This window comes from Cydia amplana, chromosome 13, assembly GCF_948474715.1.
Source record: "Cydia amplana chromosome 13, ilCydAmpl1.1, whole genome shotgun sequence".
NCBI lineage: Eukaryota > Metazoa > Arthropoda > Insecta > Lepidoptera > Tortricidae > Cydia > Cydia amplana.
Genome location: NC_086081.1, coordinates 5,381,854 through 5,409,812, shown reverse-complemented (window position 1 = coordinate 5,409,812; position 27,959 = coordinate 5,381,854). Strand labels below are relative to the sequence as shown.

Here is a 27,959-nt window from a genome sequence, read left to right as displayed (position 1 = left end):
AATGGTATTTATCCCAGAAGCACCACCCCACAGTAAAATACCATATGCCATAATGCTATGGAAGTAACTAAAATATACCAATCGAGCTGTTTTCACATCAGTTAACTGACGGATTTTGCTCACTGCAAAAGCTGCAGAACTCAGTCTATTCGAAAGAGTAGCAATATGGGGACCCCACTGGAGTTTAGAATCTAAAGTTATACCAAGAAAAACTGTACTATCAACTAATTCCAATTCCTCATCCTTCACAATGACACTTGTTTGCACATGCCTTACGTTACTACTAGTGACAAACTTAATACATTTAGTGTTTTTCTCATTTAACAATGAATTGAATTGGAGAGAGCTGGAGATACCTGTTACAGGAAGACGGTTACGTTATATTCATAGAATTTCCAGTAATACCTAATACATGGTTTAATTTAATTTCCCTCAGATCAGTACTATATCCACAAATCCAAAGACAATTTGACACAAGATTTGTGGCATCACGCCCCTGCAAAAGTTCACTGAACCCGCGCGCAGAGCACCATTAAATCGCACGTTTAAAAACGGCGTATCCACCTTTCAAACCTATGCGCTTACGCCCTTTTAGAAAATCAACTCAGGACAGATGCGTTCAAGTAAAAACACGTAATACGTTTGAGAAACTATGCAGTTGCGTCCTTTTTCGAGGACGCGCGGTTATAGTAGGGGCTGTCGTATTTAGATAGGTGGGGTGGATAGAGGTAATAAATACGGTGACAGGAGTCAATGACAATGTAGTAATAATAAGGAAGTCAGGCATTAATTGTTTTAGATATTTAGAAGTTTAATTTATTGTCGACGGACTTATTATAGTCATGCTGGTGGTGTGCTGGTACAAGTGGAATAAATTACTATGGAATTGTATACCTATTCACACTCAAGTTTTTTTACAAAATTTATTAAATATGTCAGTTGTTTAATATTTTAATTTAGATGAATTTGGAAAACTTGTTATAAACTAGTAATATTTTTTTGATGAAATTTGGTTAATGTCCAAGATATCAATATCTTGGACATTAATATTAGATATTAATATTAAGTATCTATAATCTATAACATATCGTCAACGATATGTTATAGATTATAGATCAGGGATCGGATACCGGTATTTTTTGTATGGGAACGGAAACGGTATTTTTTCGTTCTTTGCTAATTACTTCATTTCTAATTGGGCAATCTAATAATACGAAGTCGTAACCTAAAAACACAACTGAGACCTACATTTCGAGTATAAAATAATTCGAAAAATATGGTTATTTCTAAGTTTTTGCAAAAAACCGGTTCCGATCCCTGTTATAGATACTTAATATTAATATTCAAGAGATTTGAAGTCAGACACAGGCTTCACAAAGCAATCAAATGATAAAAAAGCAACAGGCCTTATTAATGTAATTACAAACTAATTAAAAACGTAGTAACAACGACTACCGGGCCGTAGCTGGCTCAATCATCTCCATGATATTCAATTTTGTCAAGTGGACGAAAACTAGAGCATGGACGGAAGCTAGCGCAATGACCCTATTATACTAGCAGCTACATTGCCCAGGAAATTTGTTGGAACAGGTACCATCGCCCACACTGTTAACTGACAGTTCATAAACCCAATTACAAAAGGCATAAGGTCCACCAGCTCTTTTAATGAGCCAGCCAAACGAATGTTGTCTTAACAGAAATTAACTGAATTCCTTTCAATAATTTAACTTCCAGAAATAACTTCTAACGCCCACTTTCTTTGAAAACAAAACAATTGAAACCTGTAAGTGTCAATTCGATTTCATAGAGCAAATTGATAACAGTTTGGAAAAGGCATACCTGCCTTTGAAATTTTAACCGGCTACGGTATAAAAAAAATTAAAACAAAATTACTATTACTCAACTAATATAGGTACATGTATATTTTAAGCGCAGTGTAAACTAACAGAAGGGCCGACAGACCTGAAATAAAGACTTTCAACTTTCAATTTCAATTTCAAAAATACAAAACGACAGCCACACGTATGTTTCGCCTCTCTACGAGACATCCTCAGGAGATGCTGAAGATGTTGACGGTTCAGTTGCCGGACGCCAGACCCTGGGTAGACCAGTCATGAGACTAACTAATTAGCACTCTGTACCTAATCTTATAAGTATCGTATGCACGTCAATAAATGTCACTTTTCTCTTCCTACTTATGATTTATGAATAACACTGTTATCCAATATTCCGTTAAAGTTGTAATTCTCTGAGAGAGTACTTAAGTTAATGTTTATGAAAATTTAATATTGAAGTTTCTATTGCATAAAGTTGTATATTTACCATAAATCATAATCAATTAGGTAATAGGTAATAGCCACAAATATTTTTTTTTTATTTACACAAAGGTGCTCACAAACAAAATTTATAATAAGTATCGCCAAACTGTAACCAGTTTGTTGGCGAATGAAGCGCTCACTAAAGTAATCTCTTCGATAAGTTCCCGCTAACCGGCGTAATGATATGTCCACCCTACTTATGTTTCTATGGGATATCGAATATCCTAGATTGTAAAACACACGTTCTAAGTAAGAAGCATTACTTCTAGTTTTTTTTTAAGTTTTAATGCCTAACGTAGGTATTTTGGTGAACACTAAAGCTTATTGTAGGTATTGTATTGTATAAAGTAAAGCTAATAACAGCCACAAATCTGCGATAAGTTTCCGCTAACAGGCGTAATGTTATGTCCACCCTTATGGTTCTATGGGGTATCGATTATCCCCCGCGCCCCGCGCCAATGCGGATCCCACCTACAATCCGCGCGTCCCGTCCCATTTCTAAACTGACATTTTTACTAAGCTATGGAGTATGGAGGGGGAGGGTAATTATTTAGGCAGTGACTTACCAGCTGTAACTAGCTTGTCTGTTTTGAGAGTACTGATGTGCCGGCGGAAAGTTTCCAAAGTTGTGAGATTTCCACAAAATTTCGAAACTTCTCACATTTTTGTATGGCAATTGAAATTTTCCATTTCCAAAATAAAAATTTCCGTCTGATTCCTTTAAAATTTTCTTGCAATTTCCAATAAGTTTTCCAATATGTATTAAACTAATAACGACAACATTTCAAAGTTTTCTCAGGCCCGTATTTTTCTCGTAGTTTGCCACTCGCATCCAATTCAGAAAGCATAATTACAAAATGAGCAAAAGTAGTAGAATAGAAACGTTGAATCCATTCCGTTCGGCAAAGAAATACCCGACCATTGCCGCGCTCCGGGTAAAACAACTACCGGTTATTCCATTTCTTCTGTCGTTTGTTGCAGCTAGTACAGTCAGCTTCCCTAGTAGGTACAGTCAGCATTAATAGTAGCAGATGAGACTACTTGTCAGAAGTTTTACCATTGTCTAGTAGGTTTACAAAAAAGATAATCAAAAAATGAGATAGGTACCTATATGTAAAACAAGATACTTTTATAAACAAGAACAGAAGTAATATTCTTAGGGTTGTCTACTTACTTAGGTACTATATAATTGACTGATGAAACCTGTTTGAGGTAAATCGTGATTTTCCCAGTTAAATCTAATATTTCTTGTTTGGGATTATGTATTAGTTACTTACGACATTTTTAGTCTCCGCTACCTTTCGCGAAGTACATACAGTCTGATCCCTATAATTATGTAAGTAAGTAATTAGAAAGTAAACACTATCTTTATGTCAGTCTAGTCTAGTACACTGAATGAAATGTTTCCTTAACAGTAACAAAATATCTTGTTACTTACACTAAAAAATAGGACTTGCGAATGCGAACATTGCGAACTAGTTATGTGTTCCGTATACCCGTTAGAAAATCGGTTTTAGGACATTTTTCAAAATGTTCTTTACTAGGTAGGTACCTCTTTAAGTTCAATCTTTTTTTAAATTACTAAATCAGTTCGCCAATTATTTTTTTCATTTTACCTTTTCACAGCTCATTAAGTATTGAGCAAATTTTGATGAGCCTCGTCACGCCTCGTGTAGAATTCCTCTTTCAGGGAAGGACATTGGTTATTCTATTTTTGGTAATCAACCCTCTAGGGGAAAGGAGGAAGAAGTCGTGGCACCGATTTCCACGTGGAAAGAGCCTTAAGGTATGATATCTGTTAGATATATCGCAAACAACTGCTCACATGTATATATGAATGAACAAGCTTTATTAAATTAAAGGCTAATTTAGACTGCGTGAGAACTCGCATGCGAATTTATTTTAACTGCGATTGTCGTTACATTGCAAACAACTATACCTACAACGTTGAATACGATCGATCTATCAAATGCCGCAATGTAACGAAACTAGCATGCTAGTTCTTTTACAACTTCTAATATAGGAGCCTAAGGGCTCATTTAGACGGTGCGAGAACTCGCATGCGAGTTTCATTACATTGCGTCATTTGATCGGTCGGCTGTGTTGATGTAACCTCAACGCCACAATGTAACTAAAATCGTATACGAGTTCGCGCGCCGTCTAAATATTGCTTATCAAGAATTGTATACAATAATTTCATTCAAGATTATGGTTAATGCTCATGTGTAAACACTTTGATTCAATTATTGAACGGCAAAACTTGCATACAATTATTGCCGATTCTTGTTCAAGAATCTTGTATCGTGTAAATGGGCCTTTAGGCGCTTAGCACACTGGATACGATTTGACATATACCTATACTTAATTTGACGGAGATCCTTTCACGGGACTCAAATTATGTCCGTACTCCATACTAAATTATTTATGCATTTTTGGTAAGAAAAGATAACATACAGAGTTACTTTTGCATTTATAACATGAATAGGTATCGCAATTCTAATAGGTAGGTATTCTTTTAAGGATATAAGTAATTCTTTGTCAGCTCCAAATTTCATATTTTGGTTCAGCGATTTACCTACTTACGCGTGAAGAGGTAACAAAAGACAGAGTCCTTAACTTTCCCATTTATAACATTAGTAGGGATTCTGTTCGGAATATCACTAAGAATGTAAATGCTGTCACTTAAACTCAAAATCCGCACGCAACCCGCATGTATTTCTATGCGATGCCCCTCACTAGGGGGTTACTTTAGGGCGCCCCCTGGCGGCACGTGTGTATTAACAATAAATCTAGTTTTATGGATCCTTTAGTGCTTTTCATAATTGGAAGACTGAAAAACATTTATGATAATAACCGAACCGCAGACGCTAAACGGTATAGTGTAATAAATAGGTGCCTAATATAGTATTATGGTCTGAGTGTTATGCTTTTTAACACGCTTTTATTGGGTCTACCTGTACGTAACTATGTAATGGAATCTTGCAAGTTAAATTTGATCCACTTCCCGGTTTCCGATTGAGCTGAAATTTTGCATACACATGTAAGTCGGGTGACAATGCAATATTATGGTACCATCGAGCTGATCTGATGATGGAGACAGGAGGTGGCCATAGGAACTCTGTGATGAAACAGCGCAACCTAACTGTGTTAGGGGTTTTTAGAATTGTCTCGATGAGTATCAGTTGTCTGTCGTAAGAAAAGTACAGTCAGCGATAAAAGCGTGTACCAAAAATGAAATTTTTGCCAAAAACTTTTTGTTTATTATTGTTTTCCATATTCATCGCTTTAGTATTTTTTATGGAAATCTGTCGTATTCTTTTAGTTTTCGTCGACTTGATTACTTTTCTCGTAGCATTTCTATAGTAAGAAAATATGTTACGATACAGTCAGCAGCAGAAGTTGCTAAGCGGGCGAGGTGTTCAAAATGATGTTGACGCGACTTTGTTGTTAAGAGAATAATAAGAGCATGTCAAGGTAATTTTGAACACCTTGTCCGCTTAGCAACTTCTGCTGCTGACTGTACCTATAGCATTATAGTATTTATATTCTGAGTGTTATGCTTTTTATTGTTTTCCATATTCATCGCTTTAGTATTTTTATGGAAATCTGTCGTATTCTTTTAATTTTCGTCGACCTGATTACTTTTCTCGTAGCAATTCTATAGTGAGAAAATATGTTACGGTTACGATACATAAGTATGTATGGCTACTTTTCCCGCCACTATTTAAGATGATGCTGAATGAATAAAGGGCATTTCTAGAATGTTCAAGCTACAAAACTATAAAAAATAAACGCTACACCAGGTCCTATAACGCGAAAGATTTTCATAAATTCATTTTCCTCACAACTCACAAAGCGCTAGACCAAACAAAGGTATTTCCATCAACGCCTCACAAAGAAAGTGTCGCCGATCCATCTGTCAGTCTGTCTGAATGGGCTAATCTCCTGAACCACTGGACCGATTATGATGCGAATACCGTCTTTGAACGTTTTCTTTTTGTGAAAGGATTCGGACAGATGAGGTTTTCGTTTTATAACGTGATTGCTTTGGTTAAATTGGTTGACTAGTAAATGCCTTAAGGCCAATGGAGTTGTGGAATTATTTATTTTTGGAAGCACTTGAATGGATCGGAATTTGTCAATCTCACCACACCGCTCGCCATCGGCAGGGTGTTCATCCACACACCCTGGAACCTAAATGGTCGCATACGGTACTGTGCGGTTTAAGAAGAATTTCCTCCCGCGGACGCTCCGGCTGTGGAATGAGCTCCCTTCCGAGGTTTTCCCGAGGGTCTACAGTATGGGGTTCTTCAAAATAGGAGTGTACAGGTTTTTAAAAGGTCGGCAACGCGCATGTAACACCTCTGGAGTTGCAGGCGTCCATAGGCTACGGTGACTGCTTACCATCAGGTGGCCCGTATGCTTGTTTGCCACCGATGTGGTATTAAAAAAAAATCTTCTGAAAAACTGGAGGCTTGAATTTTTTATAAAACAAAATTAAACATCAACAGAATGCTGCTAAGACGCTATTACCTTACCGATTCAAATTCCAATAACTAACATATATAACTAACTAACATATAGTAATATAACATATCGTATTCTTTGAACATTCATTTATTTAAGCCACTTAAGGGTATTTAGGTATTTTCCCGAGCAAGAACTATCCTACTGGATAATGGGTGTATACTAACTAATTAGGTCATTTAGGTCCCTACGTTTAAATCCCTCAAATTCTTTAGGCTGGAAAACATGTAAAAGACAATAGCATATACGGACAAATCCAAAAACACACTCCTATCTCTCCGTTTGTCATAAAGAGCGGCAGTTTCACGGGTGCACGTTCTAAAACTAATATCTTAAACAAGCAAGTTGCAATAGCGGTGTGTCTTTCTCCTTTAAAATGTTGATTTATAAGCGTTCAAAAACCACACTGTGAACAATACGGCACTGCTTGTTATTACGCCCGGAATGTAGTCTAAACTTCTGTTAGATTACATACCATTTTAATTCTACAGTCCTCTAAACCCTCCGTGATATTGCTTTATACCCTACGCTGCCGGGCGAGCGATCATTTTTGAAGTAACATTTATCAAATTGATTTTGAACAACTGCAAAGTTAAGTTGGTGCTGATCTTTACATCGACTGCTCGCTTTAGGGCTCTCGTAAAGACTTTATCACGTGACCCATAAGGGTGATAATTAATTGTGTGGGGTGTAAATTAAGAGTGGGTCGCCACAACTTCGTGGTGGCCGGTGATGGGATGAGTCACATCGGTATCGTGCATTCTTCACTCCGCGTATATATCCGTTTTCAAGAGTTTTATTTTGTTTTTGAGTCTAATGGGTCATTGGAATACGTTTGCCACCGTAATGACTATTAATGAGAGTCATTGTTTTGTTAAATTATGTCATTTAAAGTTGGAATTTCTTCAATGGACTTCAGAAATATTTTTCTACGGAAAAAATACCGCAGACATTTTTGAAGTGAAAACTTCTTTAGCGGCGCTGGGCACTTTTTGAGGTGGGGAAAAAATGATAAACTCGAGACAGCGTAAGGCGATCACGTGACCGTAAGGTTTAGATTGGCCACTCATTTAGATGGCATTTAAATCAATAAAGAAAAACTCAATGACATTACATGAAAAAGGTTCTAATCTTGTACGGGCTGAAATACGAGGATCTCACAGTTACATTCTAACTTTATATCACTCAAATATAATTCAATCATAGATGGTAGTATTTCTATAGATGTGGCCTACCGCGTGCCCCCGTAAGGGATAGACATAGATGACGTCACAAACCCGGGGATACCATATAGTTAAAAATTACCCCAATATTATCAAATATTGGGGTAATTTTAATCACGTTCGCGAGTTGTTCGCCTACGTAAGACGCAGCGATAAATAAAATATCAATGGGCCAATTTTCTTTTTTTTTTAATTTCATTTAGAAAACAAACAACCTTTTACAAATAAGTCTTACAAAAATGACTAAAAATAGGCCTAAAGTTTCATACGTTACTAAGTTGACTATTACAATGAAAAGTAAATAGGTTACTTAATTATAAATTACCCGTAGGTATAGTTGTGAGTACAACACGCAATAAAGTAAAAAAAAAATTTACTTGAAACAATTTTTCAATTACTAGTAAACAAAATATGCCGAACTTTATTCTTGAAAACGGACAAACTATGAACATAAATGTCTATATTATTAAGCGATTCATTATACATATTACAAGTACGCCTAAAGAAAGAATTTTTAGCATACTGTGTGCCACAGGAAGAAATATAAAAGGTAGGTTTTCGTAATATGCTTTGAGCATATTCGGCAGTTTTGCGTCGGTGCCCAGTTTCTCCTTCCGGTTGCTAAAATCCATTTAGCACGCGTGCCTGCATCTTGTGGAAATCTGGAGATAATAAACGAAATATTCATTTTGTAATCTGTCACTCTTATTGCAAAATTAAGAATTAGTGCCTGCAGCATATCAATTAGATTCTCTGAGTCGTGGCAAAACCCCCTATAACGTTAGAAAGAATCCGTAATGCTTAAATAAATATAATTTACATTCTAATTTAAACACAGTTCAATTTTATTGTTCGTATATGTCCAGTTCTACAGCAAAATTATTTATAAAAATGTTATTAAAATACAAAATACCCGAATTTTGGGGTAATTGTATGCATCACGGGCTGGTATCCCTCGAATAATAGCAATGCGACTAAATTGAATACACGTTATTAAAAGGGTGACGGCTTACTGTCAATATGCGTACGTAATTTGGTCGGTTAATTTATCAGGAAATATTTATAGGTTAATTTTTTTACCCGAGTTATTATTTACTGTAAATGCTTTTTCTACTCAGATTTTAATTGATATAGATTGTAGGATGCTGTTACTAAGCATGATAATGTGACCGAAGTATAAAATATTGAATTTACCTGTGAAATGTTACGTTGTCCTGTTTTTGCCGGCAGTCACTTGTACAGCGCAAAACTGAGCAATTCACCATATTTGTTGAATTGTTAAGTACTACTACATGCACACGAAACACTGATTTCAATATTTTTCCTGATAATCTTTGCACTGTTCATATGTTTCACACCAATTTGACGTTTACGCATTGTTTGTATCCCACCATAAACTACGGTGGGGAATAAAAAAATATGAGACTGTGACAAAAGGAGGATGGGTCAATTATACATAGTGCTGCAGACATTTTGGACTAGTCATTGAGTTTTCACTTCTGTCGGCACTCCCGGAGTGCAACCCGTTGTTTGTTTAATCATATATGTTGTTTCTGTTTCTTAATAGCTCTGAGCTGCACCAGGCAACCTACGGCCCGATTCAAACAATGCTTAATAGTTTGTCACAGCGATACGATACTGATCTGTCAGTATCAAAAGTGACGTGTTTAGTTGAGAAAATGTCATTTTTCACTATGAAAGAAATTAGGTCGAGTCACAGAATAAATAATAGTACTAAGTACAGGAGATTCACTCTTTAACAAAACGCGTCTTTTACGATCAGCACAGATATGGCCGCTAGGTGGCGACAGCGCCACGCGCGGCTTATGGCTTTCCCCAAAATTGGGGCCGAACGGATGTACTTTTAGCTACCTGTAGCAAAGCGACAAAATCGCGGAGTGAGACACGCCTGGTCGAGTACGACGATAATTATGTTCATGCCAAGTTTCATGTAACCATTCGATTGTACAGTCAGCAGCAATAGTTGCTACGCGGGCGAGGTGTTCAAAATGATCTTTACGCGACTTTATTGTTAAGAAAATAAGCGCGCGTCAAGGTAATTTTGAACACCTCGCCCGCTTAGCAACTTCTGCTGCTAACTGTATGGTAGCTTTCTGGCTGTGGCGGTGGGTTCGTTTATGTAGCTGCGTCCCTCGGCCATATTCGAACTTTAAGATACGTCAAATACTAGAGATTGAAACGATATGGATTGGATATGTCAGTGTCAAACAAGTGTCAAAAGGGACGCGTTTGTTTGAAGAAACGTCACTTTTGACACTTGTTTGACACTGACATATCCATTCCATATCGTTTCAATCTCTAGTATTTGACGTATCTTAAAGTTCGAATATGGCCGCCTATACCTTATGATAAACGAAGTATAAGAGTACAAAGACCTAACCTAACGAATTTGCACGCAGATGTGCGACACAAACAAAAAATATATGTAAAATATTCTAAGTAGGGTACTTACTCATCTTGACCCCATTAACGAATAATTTATTTGAATACATAATGAGTAAGTTGACCCGAGTCGGATAAAGGTAGGTCACCTCAACGTTTTGACCTCTTTAACTCTGATCAATCAAAACCGGTGAACCAGAAATTGAGTGACCTTTACTACGCTCTAGACTTTGGTGAAATTAAACTTATACAGGGTGTCCCTAGCCATTGAACAAAGCCGAAATGTATTTTTTCTACTCCAGCACTTAAATGTGTCAATTAAATGACTGACAGTGATATCTAAAGCAATGTCATTTGAATGCTTTGTCTATAGGCTCATAAGATGACTGCTAGCAGTCATCTTATGAGTATAATACAACTGCTTTATTTTTTTTAAAGATACAAGTTCCGATCATCTTGATTGAAAGAGGTATGTTTTCATTTACAATAATAACTCTTTTTTTTTTAAATAATAACTCTTTTTTTTAATAATAACTCTTTTTTTTATAATAACTTTTTTTTTTTTTTTTTTTTTTTTTTTTTTTTTGCTGCAGCTGTCATAGAAAAAGTAATGTATGCAACAGCTCATAATTGGTTCTTAAATTTCTCGGGTCTTTTTTTACAAAACTCGACTACGTCTCGTTTTGTAACTTCGACCCTTGAATTTTAAGAACCCTTATTATATCACTGTTGCATAAACTACTATTTTCTACTCCAGCACTTAAATGTGTCAATTAAATGACTGACAGTGATATCTAAAGCAATGTCATTTGAATGCTTTGTCTATAGGCTCATAAGATGACTGCTAGCAGTCATCTTATGAGTATAATACAACTGCTTTATTTTTTTTTAAAGATACAAGTTCCGATCATCTTGATTGAAAGAGGTATGTTTTCATTTACAATAATAACTCTTTTTTTTTTTAAATAATAACTCAATTTTTTTTAAATAATAACTCTTTTTTTTTATAATAACTCTTTTTTTTTTAATAATAACTCTTTTTTTTAATAATAACTCTTTTTTTTAATAATAACTCTTTTTTTTTTTTTTTTTTTTTTTTTTTTTTTTTTTTTTTTTTTTTTTTTTTTTTTTTTTTTTTTTTTTTTTTGCTGCAGCTGTCATAGAAAAAGTAATGTATGCAACAGCTCATAATTGGTTCTTAAAATTCTCGGGTCTTTTTTTACAAAACTCGACTACGTCTCGTTTTGTAACTTCGACCCTTGAATTTTAAGAACCCTTATTATATCACTTACAATATGGAGGTTTGTTTACATACTTAGTTAGCAAGTTCCATTGAATGATACTGTAGGTATATAAATTATAATCTGAAATAAATGTCATAATACTAAGAAAAAGTGACCAAGGCCTCCAGCCCGCCTTGGGCACTAGAGACCTTGGTCACTTTTTCTTAGTACTATATGACATTTAGGTATTTCAGTTTACTATGATGTTATAGGTACCTATACTTCGTTTTTTTTAGCATTAGAAATTTGGTAAACAATCTTGATGTGTCTTTTAATTGAAAAACACATTTTAAAAATAAGTTACGGTAAATATGTAACAATTATGAATCTAATACGATCTTTTATAGTCTTCTGCTTTAATTAGTAATAGTTATTGATTTTTAAAAAGTGTTTTTCAATTAAAAAACATCTCAAAATCGCTTACCTTCTTTCAAGTTCTTTCTAATGCTAAAAAAACGAACTATACCTGTCACATTAAAACAGCCAGTGTGAGAGCACCATTACACGCATGACGCAAATCAATAAAAGATCACTAATTGAACCTGCATATCAACAAAACCTATTGGTAATGTCGCATTGTGTTTTACTCTAACGGCACTGCGTTGGGAAACTCCTATTGCAACAGAGATTCAAGTATTTTATTCCGTAATTTATCATCATTATGTCATTTTGTTACCTATTTGTAGGTAAGACGTACGGGCTGCTAATTGCATAATAAAATGTCTAACAAATGTTATAACAAAAACCGGCCAAGTGCGAGTCGGACTCGCGCACGGAGGGTTCCGCACCATCAACAAAAAATAGAGCAAAACAAGCAAAAAAAAACAAGCAAAAAAAACGGTCACCCATCCAAGTACTGACCCCGCCCGACGTTGCTTAACTTCGGTCAAAAATCACGTTTGTTGTATGGGAGCCCCACTTAAATCTTTATTTTATTCTGTTTTTAGTATTTGTTGTTCTATCGGCAACAGAAATACATCATCTGTGAAAATTTCAACTGTCTAGCTATCACGGTTCGTGAGATACAGCCTGGTGACAGACGGACGGACAGCGGAGCCTTAGTAATAGGGTCCCGTTTTTACCCTTTGGGTACGGAACCCTAAAAATTGACAAGACACTGTCGTGTTAAACTCAATTGAACATTTCTAAATGTAAAAAAAATCTAAATAGCTAGAGTCTGCATTCAAAATAGTCCCGTGGACGCCGAAAACGCTTGGTTCCAATAAGGTTCTCATTGCTAGCTTTTTACTTATATATATGTAAGTAATATACTAATATAATATGATTTTGGCGTGTGATTGATATTTTGTATAAAGATGTCAGCCAAAAGGAAGGTTCGTTGGTTATCATATAAAGAGAGTAGGTACTTCAAGTATTTCAACACTTGTTGAACAAGTGTTGAAATACTTGAAAAAGTCTTGTTCATATATTTTTGATTGTAATAGGTACTGACTGTGAAACCACCCAAATATAGTCCAGTACTACAACTATGGCCCACAAGTTCGAAGCGTAACTAAGTATCAATACCAATGTTGTTTTTGGAACCACTTTAAATAATTAAGAAAAGTAATCCAAACAGCAAAATGAAGTGATAGTTACTTAAGTAGTAGCTCTTACCATTCATAATCAAGTGCTCAATGGCACTCGCACTAAACGATCCTTAAACAAGTGATTACCTATCACAGCAATTTAACTCTCTTATATACGACCACCCACTACTGACATAAAAGATACTTTGCCCGTCTAAAAATAAACCGCATTTTCCTTTGACACGACTGTCCCCGTCCAATAACCAGGAGCCCTATTGTTGCTTACGCGAAGATGTAATCTCTTATTTTATTATTACCTGAGTTAAAAGGGACAGGGATGGACGCTTTCAAAAGAAATTCTACCTTGTTACGTCGAGCCAAGGTTAATTTTCCAATGCAACGAGTGTCGAGATGTAGTGTTATTTTTTAAATATAGTTGCTGGATCTGGACCGTATAAGGCGAGATGACAAGATACGTTAATTTTGTTTTACATTTGAATAGGTACTGTTGCTAGGGCATGACCGGCGGAGGTCTCAATAGATAAACAATTTGTGTTTGTGTCTAATGCTGTAAGTGGAGTCCAGACGAGACAATTTTTCGCCAATCTGATGAAATTGTCCGATCGAATCAGGCCGTGCGGACGCAAACGCCAATTTGATTCCCCGATCAAATCAGGAGGTGCGGAAACAAAAATGCCAATTATCGAAGTTAGTAGGTACCTATCTATGGAATGCAAATTGGTGATTAAATTTAGATTTTTTTTTACATTTAGAAATGTTCAATTGAGTTTAACACGACAGTGTCTTGTCAATTTTTAGGGTTCCGTACCCAAAGGGTAAAAACGGGACCCTATTACTAAGACTCCGCTGTCCGTCCGTCCGTCCGTCTGTCACCAGGCTGTATCTCACGAACCGTGATAGCTAAGTAGACAGTTGAAATTTTCACAGATGATGTATTTCTGTTGCCGCTATAACAACAAATACTAAAAACAGAATAAAATAAAGATTTAAGTGGGGCTCCCATACAACATACGTGATTTTTGACCGAAGTTAAGCAACGTCGGGCGGGGTCAGTAGTCAGTACTTGGATGGGTGACCGTTTTTTGCTTTCTTGTTTTGCTCTATTTTTTATTGATGGTGCGGAATCCTCCGTGCGCGAGTCCGACTCGACTCGCACTTGGCCGGTTTTTAATTACGATATTGTTCAAAGTATAAACTTCACCCAACCATGGAATTTAATTATCATATTTTTATTATTCGACGACAATATAAACCGGAGGAAAACAGCGACTTGATTGGTCGTTTTACGACTTTGCTAATGGCCGGGCGATAACGTGTTGCAGCAGTACTGCTAGCGCCATCTGTGGGGGAGTAGCGGAACTAAACAATGTTAATGCATTAACTTGTACAAAAATACAAAAAGATGGTAAATGTTCTTTCTGACCTACATTACGTTATAAATGCTTTAATACCATAGCTACTTATTTTATTGGTGATTCATTTAGTGGTGAATTTTTATTTAGGTACACTGTTAGAGCATAAAATTCTGCCTGATTTTAATTTTTAATATATTCTTATAAAGAAAATGACCGGTAGATATCGCAGTAGTGCCTACTGCGATTATTATGTACATAATAGGATAGGTACTTATATAAAATAAATCATATCCTGATGGTCTCGATTTAAACTTTAAAAAAAAAACAAGTTTGCAGGTACCTAAATAAGATGTTCCCTTAATAGTTAATTTCAGTTTAAATTTATTGCCAGGAACGCTTAATTTCTTTTAAAAGTACAAAAGCTACATACCTACTACAGCTCATTAGAGTAAAAAAATAGGCTAAACGTATACGTGGTTTTCGTCTCTACTTTTACTCACTGATGCTAACGATTAGGTAACTCAAAAAGTTTATATTTAAAACACCGACTTTAAAAAATGGGGTAAAAAATCTTTACCATTAGTGTTTTTAGATATAAACTAATTTCAGTTAAATATTTTTCAATGGTCTCCAATCAATGGATTTTTACAATCCATAACACAAGAGTAGAATGTCATTAATGTCAAAATAATTTGATTTTTCTGTAGGTACCTACCCAAGTTCGTTGGACGTTTATTATTTATTGGTAGGTACTCTGAGTATACCTACCTATTCATACGAGTAGGTACCTAGAATATAATATAGAGGATAGAGGTACAAACATAGCATAGTCAAATACACTTTATTTTGTAACTTTAAGGCTAATATCCCATAATACCTACAGACATCATAGCCACCTACAGTTTTACGAAAAATATCACAAACACGAGTAGGAATATCAAACGACCCATCGCCATGAAATCGACCGATTCTTCCGACCAGTCTTACAACTCGTCTGTTGGCACTCTAAAATCGAAACGCTGTCAAAACCTCCTATCTCTAACCTTTACTAAGTTAAAATGTGAACTCTATTTTCAACGCATTGAGATTATTTTTGCAATGAACGTAAAAGGATATTTACGAGCATCCTACCTGTTTGTGGAATTTAGTCCGTAGCTCCCAACTCGACCTCGCTTCATTAATATTTGATCCAAAATCAGGAGATTAAGACATAAAAGTTTCCAAATTATGGCAGAGATTCTATTTAATGCGTCAAACGAGTTTTCCAAATAGGCCCTAGAAGAAAATCGCTAGAGACATGAAATTTAAGTTGTTTAATGCATTTGTAAATAAGCGTGGAAAGGTGAAATCATGTTGAAAATCTCACACGTTACTGTAATTACATTTTGAGGTCGGCGGGCATCTTTTCACGTTCCTATCATGAATATATAAATGGGTTAGATGTTGGTACAATGTAGTAAGGTATGTAAAGCCAAGGAATTTGATTTCTGTACCATTTCGAACTTACAATTAGTTACAGTACCTAACAATAACGAAAACCTTAGCGACTTTCATTTTAATTGTCACACGTACCTATAACGAGTCTTTAAACTTTCATCTCGGCCGAAAAAAGTTACAGCTAGATTTCAAAAAGACCTATCCACCGATACCCGCACCATGGGATTTGAAGGGAAAACAAACGTCATTCCCTCTTTACGTGAAAGAGCTCTTATAACCCTATCTTTTATAGATTTTTTGTATTTATTTAAGTATATCCATAAAAACTGCAATTACATACCTAGCACCAGGCGTGTCTCACTCCGCGATTTCGTCGCTTTGCTACAGGTACTTAGCTAAAAGTACATCCGTTCCGCCCCAATTTTGGGGAAAGCCATAAGCCGCGCGTGGCGCTGTCACCACCTAGCGGCCATATCTGTGCCGATGGTAACAGACGCGTTTTGTTAGAGAGTGACGTCTTCTGTACCTAGTACTATTATTTATTCTGTGACGCTACAGAACCATAAAAGTCCAAGGGGAAATTAAGCGAAAGCGCGGGTATTTATATAATTACAGCGTGCATCAATCATCCTCTTAGTTCTCTGTTGGAGCAAGTCAACCGCGGCCCGGGCCGCTCGCTAACGAGTTGCCAATAGATACGACGATAATGGAACCTTTGGAAGTTGTGCTAAATACATTTTTCTGAAACTAGGATCTCAATTTTTCACACGAAATAATCATTCCGAAAAAGCAATACCTAGCTGTAATTCGTCTAATTCTGGTATAAAGTGTTTGAGTAGGTAGGTAGTCCAAGTTAGATTTTCAAGAGTTAGGTTAGAGTGCGTGCAAGTGAAAGCTGCGAAAGAGGCAAAGAACGAGTGAGTTAAATTAGTATCATATAGGTAAGTATTCTAGATACTTATCTGGTATCATCTCGCTCGCGTTTATTGATGCGAGCTCGATGCACACAGTTCTATCATATCAATATCAAAACAATATTGACATTTTAAATCGGAATGCCGCTCCAGTTGAATTGAAATTGTCCTTCAACATCGCTTGAAACATCGCAGCATTTTCCGTGAGGCATGTTGCCAGCTCGCACGCGACGTTGCGCGCCAGACACGCGTCAGTCCCGCGCCACTCCCCAACAAGCGCACACACCTCACAACAGTCACAACATGGCGGTATTGGCGGTAACCTACACCAACGCACTCGTGCTACAACTCGTCCAAGCCTACAAGAACCACGACCTCCTCTGGGACCCTTCGAACCCCGATTTCAAAAACAGAACGAAGAAAAACGACGCGTGGGACGCCATCGCAAATACCGTGAATATTCCGAGAAGGGAAGTTGAATCCAAAATACATACGTTGCGTTCGCAGTTCGCTAGAGAGAAGAAGAAAATAGCTCAGATGAGAAAAAACGGGAATGACTTGAGATACTCTCCGTGGTTTGCCTACGAGCCGATGAAGTTTTTATTGAAAGGAGAAACAGAGATTGCCGGATTTGATAGCTCTGAGATGCGAGTAAGTCCTTACCTAAGGACTTCACTCACCTTGCAACAATAAAATGCGATTTTCGATACATTGTAGTCGTCGTGTGTCGAAAAACGCATGCCGATTGTTACAAGGTCTGTGGAGCTCTACCCGACTACTTCAAAGCCAAAATCTCTTTAGTATAACACAAACACTGGTCGACATAAGTATTGCTTAGTTTGCCGTTCGCGTGTTGATGCCGGTCGCATGTAGGATGTTATTTACCGAGGTGTTACTTCAGTAAAAGTAATAAGGTCTCCGGTATACATGGAACCAAAAAGCCCAAAAACGATGAAAATTACTTTAAACTTCAACCGACTTTTAGTCGCCAATTTATTTCCACAACACAAAACTAAAAGGGCATCGCGTCGAAGGTGTTGCAGCATTTTCTAGCTCTATGTTCCAATCACTTGCATAGCGCGGGAGACTGTATGTACAAAACTGTCTTTTACAAGAGGATCTTCAAATCCGAAACAACTTTGCGGGATAAGAAGTGCGAATAAACTGGTTTCTCCTGAATATAAATTAGGAATAACATCGCGTCGTATCACGATTAGGGTTGCCAGATGGTCGAGATTTGGCGGGATTCTCCCGATTTTTAGCATGTGTTCCCGATTCCCGACAAAGTGAAAGTTGTCCCGAAAAACAGCTTCACGTTATAAAACAATAATTTCAAGTTCCTAACTGTCGTCGGGCGAGCGACCGACCCGCGTCGAGCCCGTCAGCGCGGCATGGCGAAATTGGGCAGAGGAGCTAACGTAGTGCCAATAATGTAAAATATCGTTGTTTTTAATACAATTACTTTAATTTGAATGCTTCTTTTTTCCCGACTTAAGTCCCAAAATCCCGAAAAATGTATATTTTTTTCCCGATAATAGCGCCTTTCGATCTGGCAACCCTAATCACGATGCAGATGCAATAGGAGAACGCCGCCAGCCCGCTCACTAACGCTTTGAGAGCTCTTTCCTATTTTCAACAGCATTATTTCATAACTTTCCTCTTTCGACTTCACTGATTAATCAGTGTTTCCTCTGATGTCGTGAGTTAACACATTCGGTACGGCAGCGCGAAACCCAAACTTACTGCCAGTGCGTTACGAGTCATATACTTCCCGTATTGAGAAAGCCAAATGTCCGGCACGACCTACATTTTCCCGTACCATGTTCTGACTTTAAAGGTCCCTACAGACCTGGAATGTTATCGATTTGGACTAAAAGTCATTCTGATCAATAGACTATATTCTTGTGTCTATACAGCTGCCGTCGCCCGCGGATCTGTATAAAATTCCAAAAGATATAGGCATTTTACGGGAATTTTAACCACCGCCGCACCGGGGGTAAGACAAGCGCAGATAGCTGCCGCACCGGCGGAAAGTCTAATACGGCCAAATGCTTCCCGTAACGCAGCGAATGTGTTAATCGTCTGTACCTACTGATATAGGTACCTACTATATAGTAATCAAAGCCTCTTATAATGCATTTTTTTTTCACAATTGACACGACACAAGACGTTGAGTGAACCATTTTTATAAGTTCGGAGGCTCATTTTTGTACCAAGTCGGTACTGTTGTTAGTAATTGTTGAAAAAATTATGAGAAAATCATTATTTTCAGCCTTTGACTAAGTATAACAGTTAAATATAATACCAATACTAAGCATTTTTATGTCGTGTTTCAGAACAGCCATAACGATGAACTCTCCGAGCCTTACCACGTCGAAAATTTCCAGTTAGCCGCCCCCATCCCAATGCTTTACGAATCTACGAACACAACAGCAAACTTGTCAACCAACTCGAGGAAAAGAACCAATTCTTGTGACGATAAATCGGATGACCCAATGAGATATGGTTTTGCTAAGCAATATCGGCCAACTTCAAAATTTGGTGAAGACGAATTTGAAATTTACGGGCAATATGTTGCTTCGGAACTAAGAGAAACTAAAGATCTGCATTCAGTCCTAATAGCCAAACGTTATATAAACGATATATTGTTCAACGCACGCATGGGAAAATATCGTACAAATTCTGCTAGTAATAATAGCAAGAGTATTAAAACTGAACAGGAACATGATTCAGATGTGAATGATATTGAATAAAACACATGTCTAAAAGCATGGAATTTTAATGACCGCCCCACCGATAATGAGAATTTGATCAAAGAATGAACCAATGAAAAATGTAACCACGTAAAATTTAAAAATGTAACCAACAAAAGGGTGCAATAGAATGTACAAAGGTTTCACCTTCTTTAGCTGTTTATAGACAGCATGGAATGTTACAGGTACATTTTCCTGACTCTTCTACTTAATAAAATATTTTGTGTTACGATAATATGGAAGGGCCTGCAGTGTATTATTATAAGCATGCCGAAGTTTGGAAGGAAAAACAACCTGCAAGCCTAGTGACACAATCACGTAAATATCCCGTTTCTGAATCTTTCGCTGAGGACTTTATTGTACCAAGATCATCGATGTAAAATTAATCAGGTACAACCATCCAAAAAAAGCCAAGGAAACGTTCTAATGATATACAAAACCATCATATTTATTCCTGTGCTTAGTAGGTATTTCAAAGCTATCATGAAGCTTCAGATATAAAGACCTGCACGACACTTTCAAAATGAAAAAAGATTACAAGTTTACTACGTATAATCCGACCTAGACATTATTTACCTATAACGATATATATAAACGATACCTACGAGGTGCGCCCATAAAATAAATAGGTTAATATATGAGACAGGATTCAGACCTTACACACGTGCCTTAACATACACGCATATTTTATTTAAACCGGTAGTTGAACAGAATGAACTCTATTTACAAAGTGACGCTAAACCATAATATTATTTGCGAGGATATAGATTCAAATCATCTGATTTTTGCGTCTGTATAAGTCTGTCTTCAGTCTAATAACATCTTTTTGACGTTTGAATACGTCTGCGTTTACGATCTTTTATGAAAACAGAGGGATTCGCAGCATAAAGTCGGTACGAAGCTCCCCCACTTCCCCCTTTGACACAGATTAGGTATACGTAATATGATAGGAGATAGGTAATTTTTTAGAGTTCCGTACCCAAAGGGTAAAAACGGGACCCTATTACTAAGACTCCGCTGTCCGTCCGTCCGTCTGTCACCAGGCTGTGGCTGTATCTCACGAACCGTGATATCTAGACCGTTGAAATTTTCACAGATGATGTATTTCTGTTGCCGCTATAAGAACAAATACTAAAAACAGAATAAAATAAAGATTTAAGTGGGGCTCCCATACAACAAACGTGATTTTTGACCGAAGTTAAGCAACGTCGGGCGGGGTCAGTACTTGGATGAGTGACCGTTTTTTTGCTTGTTTTGCTTTATTTTTTGTTGATGATGCGGAACCCTCCGTGCGCGAGTCCGACTCGCACTTGGCCGGTTTTTTATAGAAACTAGCGACCCGCAACGGCTTCGCACGGGTTAACAAATACATAAACCTTCCTCTTGAATCACTCTAGGTATCTATTTTAAAAAAAACCGCATCAAAATCCGTTGCGTAGTTTTAAAGATCAAAGCATACATACAGAGAGACAGACAGCGGGAAGCGACTTTGTTTTATACTATGTAGTAATAATAAAACAAATACGTTTTTAACAACAAATAGTAATCCTGTGCGCCTCAATAAGGCGCGTATCTAAACAAAAAAGGAAGGAATGGAACTCGCACGCTTCGGAAAGCGATCGGAGCGATGCATCAGATGCATGTTCCAAGTTCAAGCCTTACCGGCTTACCCAAAGTGGTGATATTACAATTGTTCCTTTAATAATATATTTTTTTAGTAGGTAATGCTCGTTGTAACAATAAGTTTTTATATAAAAGTGGCATATCTAAAGTATTATCATGTATTCTATGCCTGTAGGGCGGTGGGTGGGGCAGAGTGTTGTTCTCTGTAAACGTCTAAAGTGATCACAGTTGGAATTAAACTGAAGATCGGTTCGCACTGTAAAGAATGAAGGTGTTTACTTAATAAGGAATGAGTTCTAATGCAAATTTTTAAAACATTTTTGATTTTCTTTTAAAAGTTAATTTAATATCTTAAGTAAACAAGAAAATTATACCTACCTACTGTTTACACAGGTTGTTACAGACCGCACGCTCAAATTCTTTTGAATTAATTCCGTGCACGAGCTTCGAGGATTTTGAAAGTGTGCGTTACGGGCTTACGGGGTAAAGAAGCCCTGGGGGCCTACTGAGTGCCTACCGCGAACCACGTTCGACGTGTTGCCTCTCTGTCGCATTCGTAACGTTAACGCAAATTCGTACGTAAGTGTGACAGGGAGGTAACACGTCGAACGTGGTTAGTGGTAGGCCCTCTGGGCCTAGCCAAGAAGACAATCGTTGGTGGAAACGCTAATCGAAGCTTAAATGACCGTAGTTATGCAGAAAACGACCAACTAATTTTTTTTATCAATGCATTTCTGCAAACCAAAGACCAAAACCACAGAGTTAGGGTGTAAGTCACTTTGACAAAAATAAAAAGTTGGTCGCTTTCTACAGAACTACGGTCAAATAATATGTATGGAAATCTAAGACCCGCTATTAAAAATTTCTAACACCTATTTTTGCTATATGCACGAAAGCATGATAGGTACTAGACGTGTGCGCCGCGCCGGCGCGCCGCCGCCGCCGGGTTTTTTTGCCACGCCGGCGCCGCCGATAAATGATCGGCGTGAAATCGGCGTGGCCTTGAGTGTTGTTAATTAGCTATTCCAAGTTGGTATTTGAATTACAATATGGATTTTTATATATTATATATTTTACAGTTCTCAAATATACATCAATTATTAATTAAATGAAACAAAATAGCCAGTTGCACAAACTATTTGACACACCAATTAATAAAGTAACTGAGTAATCCTAAGTATTCACCGTCAAGAAAGATGGGGAAACGATAATATGAAGTAGGATTTATCCTGTTAATTGTAAATTCACATTGTCTCACATACGAAGGCAGAATGCTCCGTCATGAAAAGACTTACAATTAACTAGACAACGAAAACACAGGGCTCATGTAGTGGAGTCCAGCAAAAATCTGAGAACATTGATGTGCGAAAACTCTCAAGACCCTGAGTTTCCTAAAAAAGTCGAGTGCCAAAAATTTCGAGAAATTGAAAGAGAGAGACAGAGTGACAACACTGTAGATTCACTGTCTCTCTGGCGAACAGCGCAAATGTTTGCCCCGCGGAAATCTGCAAGCTGTAAATGGATCAAGCAACATTTTCTTATCACTCGTTGCTTTCAATTAACCAAACATTTTTGTAGTAATTTCCGACGCACTCGGCGATTACGAAAAAGCGAGCTAGTTTGTATATCTTTGGTTGATAACCAGGACCAGTAGTTGCACTGCCGATATACACCGCAGAGCTGACATGGCTAACCTCGATAAGATCTGAAAGAACAGAGGTATTTGACGTGCAACTAAAGTGCGCTTGGTACGAGCTACCGTCTTTTCAATATTCCAGTAAGGTGCCGAAACATGGAGCCTCAAAAAGTGTGAAGTAGCAAAGGTTGGCGCTTTTTAGATGTGGTGTTAACGAAGACTGCTACGTATACCAGGACAACTAGAAAAACAAACCCCTCCATTCTCAGAGAGCTCAATATCCCCACTCAGCTCTTTACAACATGCAATGGGTGAGCTGGTAAGCCCTTATATTCTTCGGACATATTATACAACGCATGATGTGGAGAAAAAACATGAATTTCGAATGAATGGCAATCGTGCCTGCGACAGTCTGCACCGTGAAGTCACACGGCTTATGACCGCACGAAATGGAAACAAATACATGTGGTCGCGATCCTCAGCAATAAAAAAACGAGAAAGAAGATACATCTCAGTGAGCCTAATGCTTGTATGACAAAAAAACGATTAAAAGGAAGCCATAGCAGTCCACTATGTCATGTGTCACTATGCCAAATTTCAAGGGAATTTCTGTTTTGTTAAAGTACGACATTTTTTTTAAATAATACGAAAAACCATGGAAATCATGAGAAAATGGAGGGTTACCGATCGAAGGTCAATGGGACCAGGTAACCCCTTATTGCCAGCCAGTTACTAGGGAAATCAAGTTATTATACCTACCCATCCTATATTTATTTATAAACCCTATTTTACTCACAGCCTATTCAAAACTATATGCAGTTCACTGACCAGCAACCTGGATTGATCAAATTTTCAAGAAAAACAACAAATTAATGATTTTTCTTAAGAAACCTGAAAGTCAAGGTCACGCCGATTTCACGCCGAAAACACGCCGCCGCCGCCGATTTCTTGGCAAACGCCGCCGCCGATCATTTTTTAATCGGCGCACACGTCTAATAGGTACCCGCGATCACGGGTCTCCACGGCCGTCCCCTCAGTGCTCAGCGAGCTGCGTTCGGAAAAGGACCTGAATTCACGACGCCTTAGTATAGGTACCTACCTAGTTTAGGCTCGACTGGCATGCTGGTATTGCTGACAATGCTGACTGTACAGTCACAACACGAGTTTGTTACGCCATTGAGTCCTAGTTAAAATGGTTGTTTCATACTTACGCTATGGAATGTCCAATTTAGCTAGAACCATAAATTACGTAACAATCACGGAGCGTGACGGTACATATTGAATTTGATTTAGTCTAGTGTAGATGCGTACATAGCTAATAAAAAAAAGTCGCTCGCACAGTGGCATTGACCATCGGCCAGTGTTCTGTGCCATCGGCGGGGGCGGGACAGCATTAAAATTATGCAGGTGCGATAGAGGTGGGAACAAGCGGCTCAACGTACGAAATTTTTCGTGCTTAGCGTTCTTACTCTATTACGTAATGAAATCATATGCTTGTGGATTAAATCATATACAGTAGGGCCTAGGGTTGCCAGATCGAAAGGCGCTATTATCGGGAAACAATATGATTTTTTCGGGATTTTGGGACTTAAGTCGGAAAAAAAAATTAGAGATGCCACGATTGCCACGATGCCATGATTCGGCAACTATTCGGTATTCGGCCTATTCGGACACTTTGCCCAATATTCGGTATTCGGCCGAATGTTGCCTACTATTCGGCGGAATACCGAATATCTGTTGCATCTACCTAAAAAGAAAAATTACAAAAAATAACCAAAAACTAGGTATATTTAATATTTAAAATGTATTCTTGGAAAGTAGTTAAATACGAAGGCACGTTTTTGAGCATTTATTGATTACAAAATATTTTATTTTTATCATGGGTCTGATTTGATTGACTAATATACATTCATTAATTCTGTTCAACATAAAAATATATCTTAGCAAACGTAGTGCTTTGATGGCGAACAGTTTGCATAATAATTGTGACTCAAAATGTTCGCATGTCATGCCGAATATTCGGTATTCGGCCGAGGGAGGGGCCGAATATTCGGTATTCGGCCAAATTCACTATTCGGGGCATCTCTAAAAAAATACATTCAAATTAAAGTAATTGTATTAAAAACAACGATATTTTACATTATTGGCACTACGTCAGCTCGCTCGCTCGACGACAGTTCGGAACTTGAAATTATTGTTTTATAACGTGAAGCTGTTTTTCGGGACAGTTTACACTTTGTCGGGAATCGGGAACACCTGCTAAAAATCGGGAGAATCCCGCCAAATCCCGACCATCTGGCAACCCTAGTAGGGCCTCGATAATCCGAACTTCAAAAAAATACCCCCTGTACGGACTGGCGAAGCGTTCGGATTAAGTATGTTATAAAGAAAATAGTGGTATATTCTAAAAAAAAAACATATTTATTGAGACTTAAGTAACAAAAACAAAGAACATAATCAACATAGTATACCCTTAACACAAAATTATCGCGAACTATTTATTGACAGAGCAAAGGCTTTGTCCCTCAAATTACGTAGCATCATTCGTCAGCCCAGTCCAAACAAGTGGTCAATGCCGATATTGCCGATATAGCTTACGAGTAGGTAATTTTTTGACATTAAGAGCCGAAGAATCGTCAATAAAAGACTCGTCACATCCAGATTCGTCAGTCTCTTGCGAATGTTGGGCTATGATCTCATCGTCAGTTCAGAAAAAGGGGTCACTCGCCATTAGCATCGGATTAGCCTAAGATGTACGGATTATCAAGGCCCTACTGTACTAGCTAATTTACCTTTCTAAAAGCATGGAGTACCTCTGTCTCAGTTTACTGGTAGTTGCTCTGAATCGGACATTTCCTTTTCTTCACACCATCCTCGGTTTCTCCAATGAAACTTATCATTGTCATGTTTAAACAAATATGTAGTCCGAAAATGTCCACAATCCATACGATCATTCACTAAGCCCATGCCTACAACGAACACAAAATGAAAACTTTATACTGAAACTGAACGCGATAGAGAAATCCAAGAATTTTTTCTCACTGACATGACATGACAGTTAACAATTATTTTTTAGGAGACTCACCAAAGAGTAGGTAAAGGTAGTATATTAGGAACCTCTACCCTCGATAATTTTTTTGTCGCTGAATCAAAAACAAATAAATGACCAAGGAGTATAGACAGATACTCAAAAGCGATCTTAGACCGGGTCTTTACTTGGAGGATACAACTAAACGGAGTAGCCATTAAAAGGCTTTCCCCTCTGTCGAAAATAGGCGGCCAACGGTCATACACAATGTATGGACTGACGTTTATCTGACATGTCTATTTTTACGTTACGCATACATTTGACGTTCCCCTCCCCCGCAAAAATCGGCAGACTGTTTTGTACAGAAAATTACAGACATGGCGTCTCCGTTTGATTATATCCTCCAAGGGTCTTTATCACCATACCTGTCACGTTCTAACAAGTAGGTATATATGTAAGTTCTAAAGTGACGCATATGACATGACAGGTGATAAAAACGCGACAGTTCCGAACAACTGACAGGCTGATCCGGCGAATTGGTAATCTGTGGACCCCTTTACTGTTATTTCAAGCCCAGAGGTATTCTGAAAAAAAAACCGGCCAAGTGCGAGTCGGAATCGCGCACGGAGGGTTCCGCACCATCAACAAAAAATAGAGCAAAACAAGCAAAAAAACGGTCACCCATCCAAGTACTGACCCCGCCCGACGTTGCTTAACTTCGGTCAAAAATCACGTTTGTTGTATGGGAGCCCCACTTAAATCTTTATTTTATTCTGTTTTTAGTATTTGTTGTTATAGCGGCAACAGAAATACATCATCTGTGAAAATTTCAACTGTCTAGCTATCACGGTTCGTGAGATATAGCCTGGTGGCAGACGGACGGACGGACGGACGGACGAACGGACAGCGGAGTCTTAGTAATAGGGTCCCGTTTTTACCCTTTGGGTACGGAACCCTAAAAAAGAATAAACAATACTTCGATCAATAATAATATTTAATATTTCGCATCACAAACTTGTATTTACATGATTGCTTACACTTAAACGACCATTAAACAACAAATCAAAAAAACTATAAATAATAAAATGGGTGTACTTATGCTTTATATTTTAAACAGCATTCTAAAAGCTTAAGTTGAAACAATGCGTGGAATGCTTACAATCAATTTGCGTACCAATCAGATTGCCACTGAACAATGGACCGTATTAGAAGGTCATAGGGTTGATTTGTGGAAGAGGACAACAGTACATTATTTACAGACAACACCATATAGGTTGTAATATCAATTTATAAACATTTGAAAGCAGTCAAGTGTCGAAACTGAAATTTGGAGGTGTCTGGGAAAGTGAGGTTATGTTATAAGACTATAACTCTTATAAGTATAAGTAAAGGGCATTTTTCGTCTCCATAATGTAAGGTAATACTGGAAGCTCCCGTAATGTTAGTTTTCGGACACTTGACTGCAACTACTAACAATTTGTCACTAGACATACAATACTATCAACCCGGCAGGCCGGCGAAGCCATTATAGGACCAACAGTGCTTTTAACTGTTATAACCATAATAGGCTGGATATTAACAGTAAATATAGCTGTTTAGATATTTCAGCAATGATGATATAACCAGCCTATAACGGATTTTACCACATTACAGAGACAATTTCATTGAAGCTATAGGGATTGAGTGTGACCAGAGCATTGTCAGGCAGGTCTCAGTAGAGTAATAAAGATACCAGTTTTTGAGGCAAACTTTCTGTAGTCCCACCAAGTTAACTCTGCGTGGCATTTGCAATTACAAACTGTGGAAATGTCATAATAAATGTCAAATATCAGTGAAAATATGACACACCCTCACTTTTTTCTATTCAAGTTAGCTTAGATGGAATCTAGAAAGCTTTAAAATTACGCTG

The 27,959-nt window shown here is 37.6% G+C and overlaps 1 protein-coding gene across 1 annotated transcript; it reads left to right on the top strand.

Annotated features, from left to right (window-relative positions):
- The first annotated feature begins 17,313 nt into the window (after window positions 1-17,313).
- LOC134653632 (uncharacterized) lies at window positions 17,314-19,763 on the top strand. The gene is made up of 2 exons (XM_063509028.1): window positions 17,314-17,661; window positions 19,347-19,763. Exons 1-2 carry the CDS (start codon window positions 17,314-17,316, stop codon window positions 19,761-19,763), a joined length of 765 nt encoding a protein of 254 aa, XP_063365098.1.
- Window positions 19,764-27,959: the final 8,196 nt, after the last annotated feature.

What these genes read in the sequence shown, in the direction of transcription:
- LOC134653632 (XM_063509028.1), top strand. Translation starts at nt 17,314, where the DNA reads ATGGCGGTATTGGCGGTAACCTACACCAACGCACTCGTGCTACAACTC. An exon ending in TTGATAGCTCTGAGATGCGA is followed by an intron (nt 17,662 to 19,346) that starts GTAAGTCCTTAC and finishes GTCGTGTTTCAG; the next exon opens with AACAGCCATAACGATGAACT.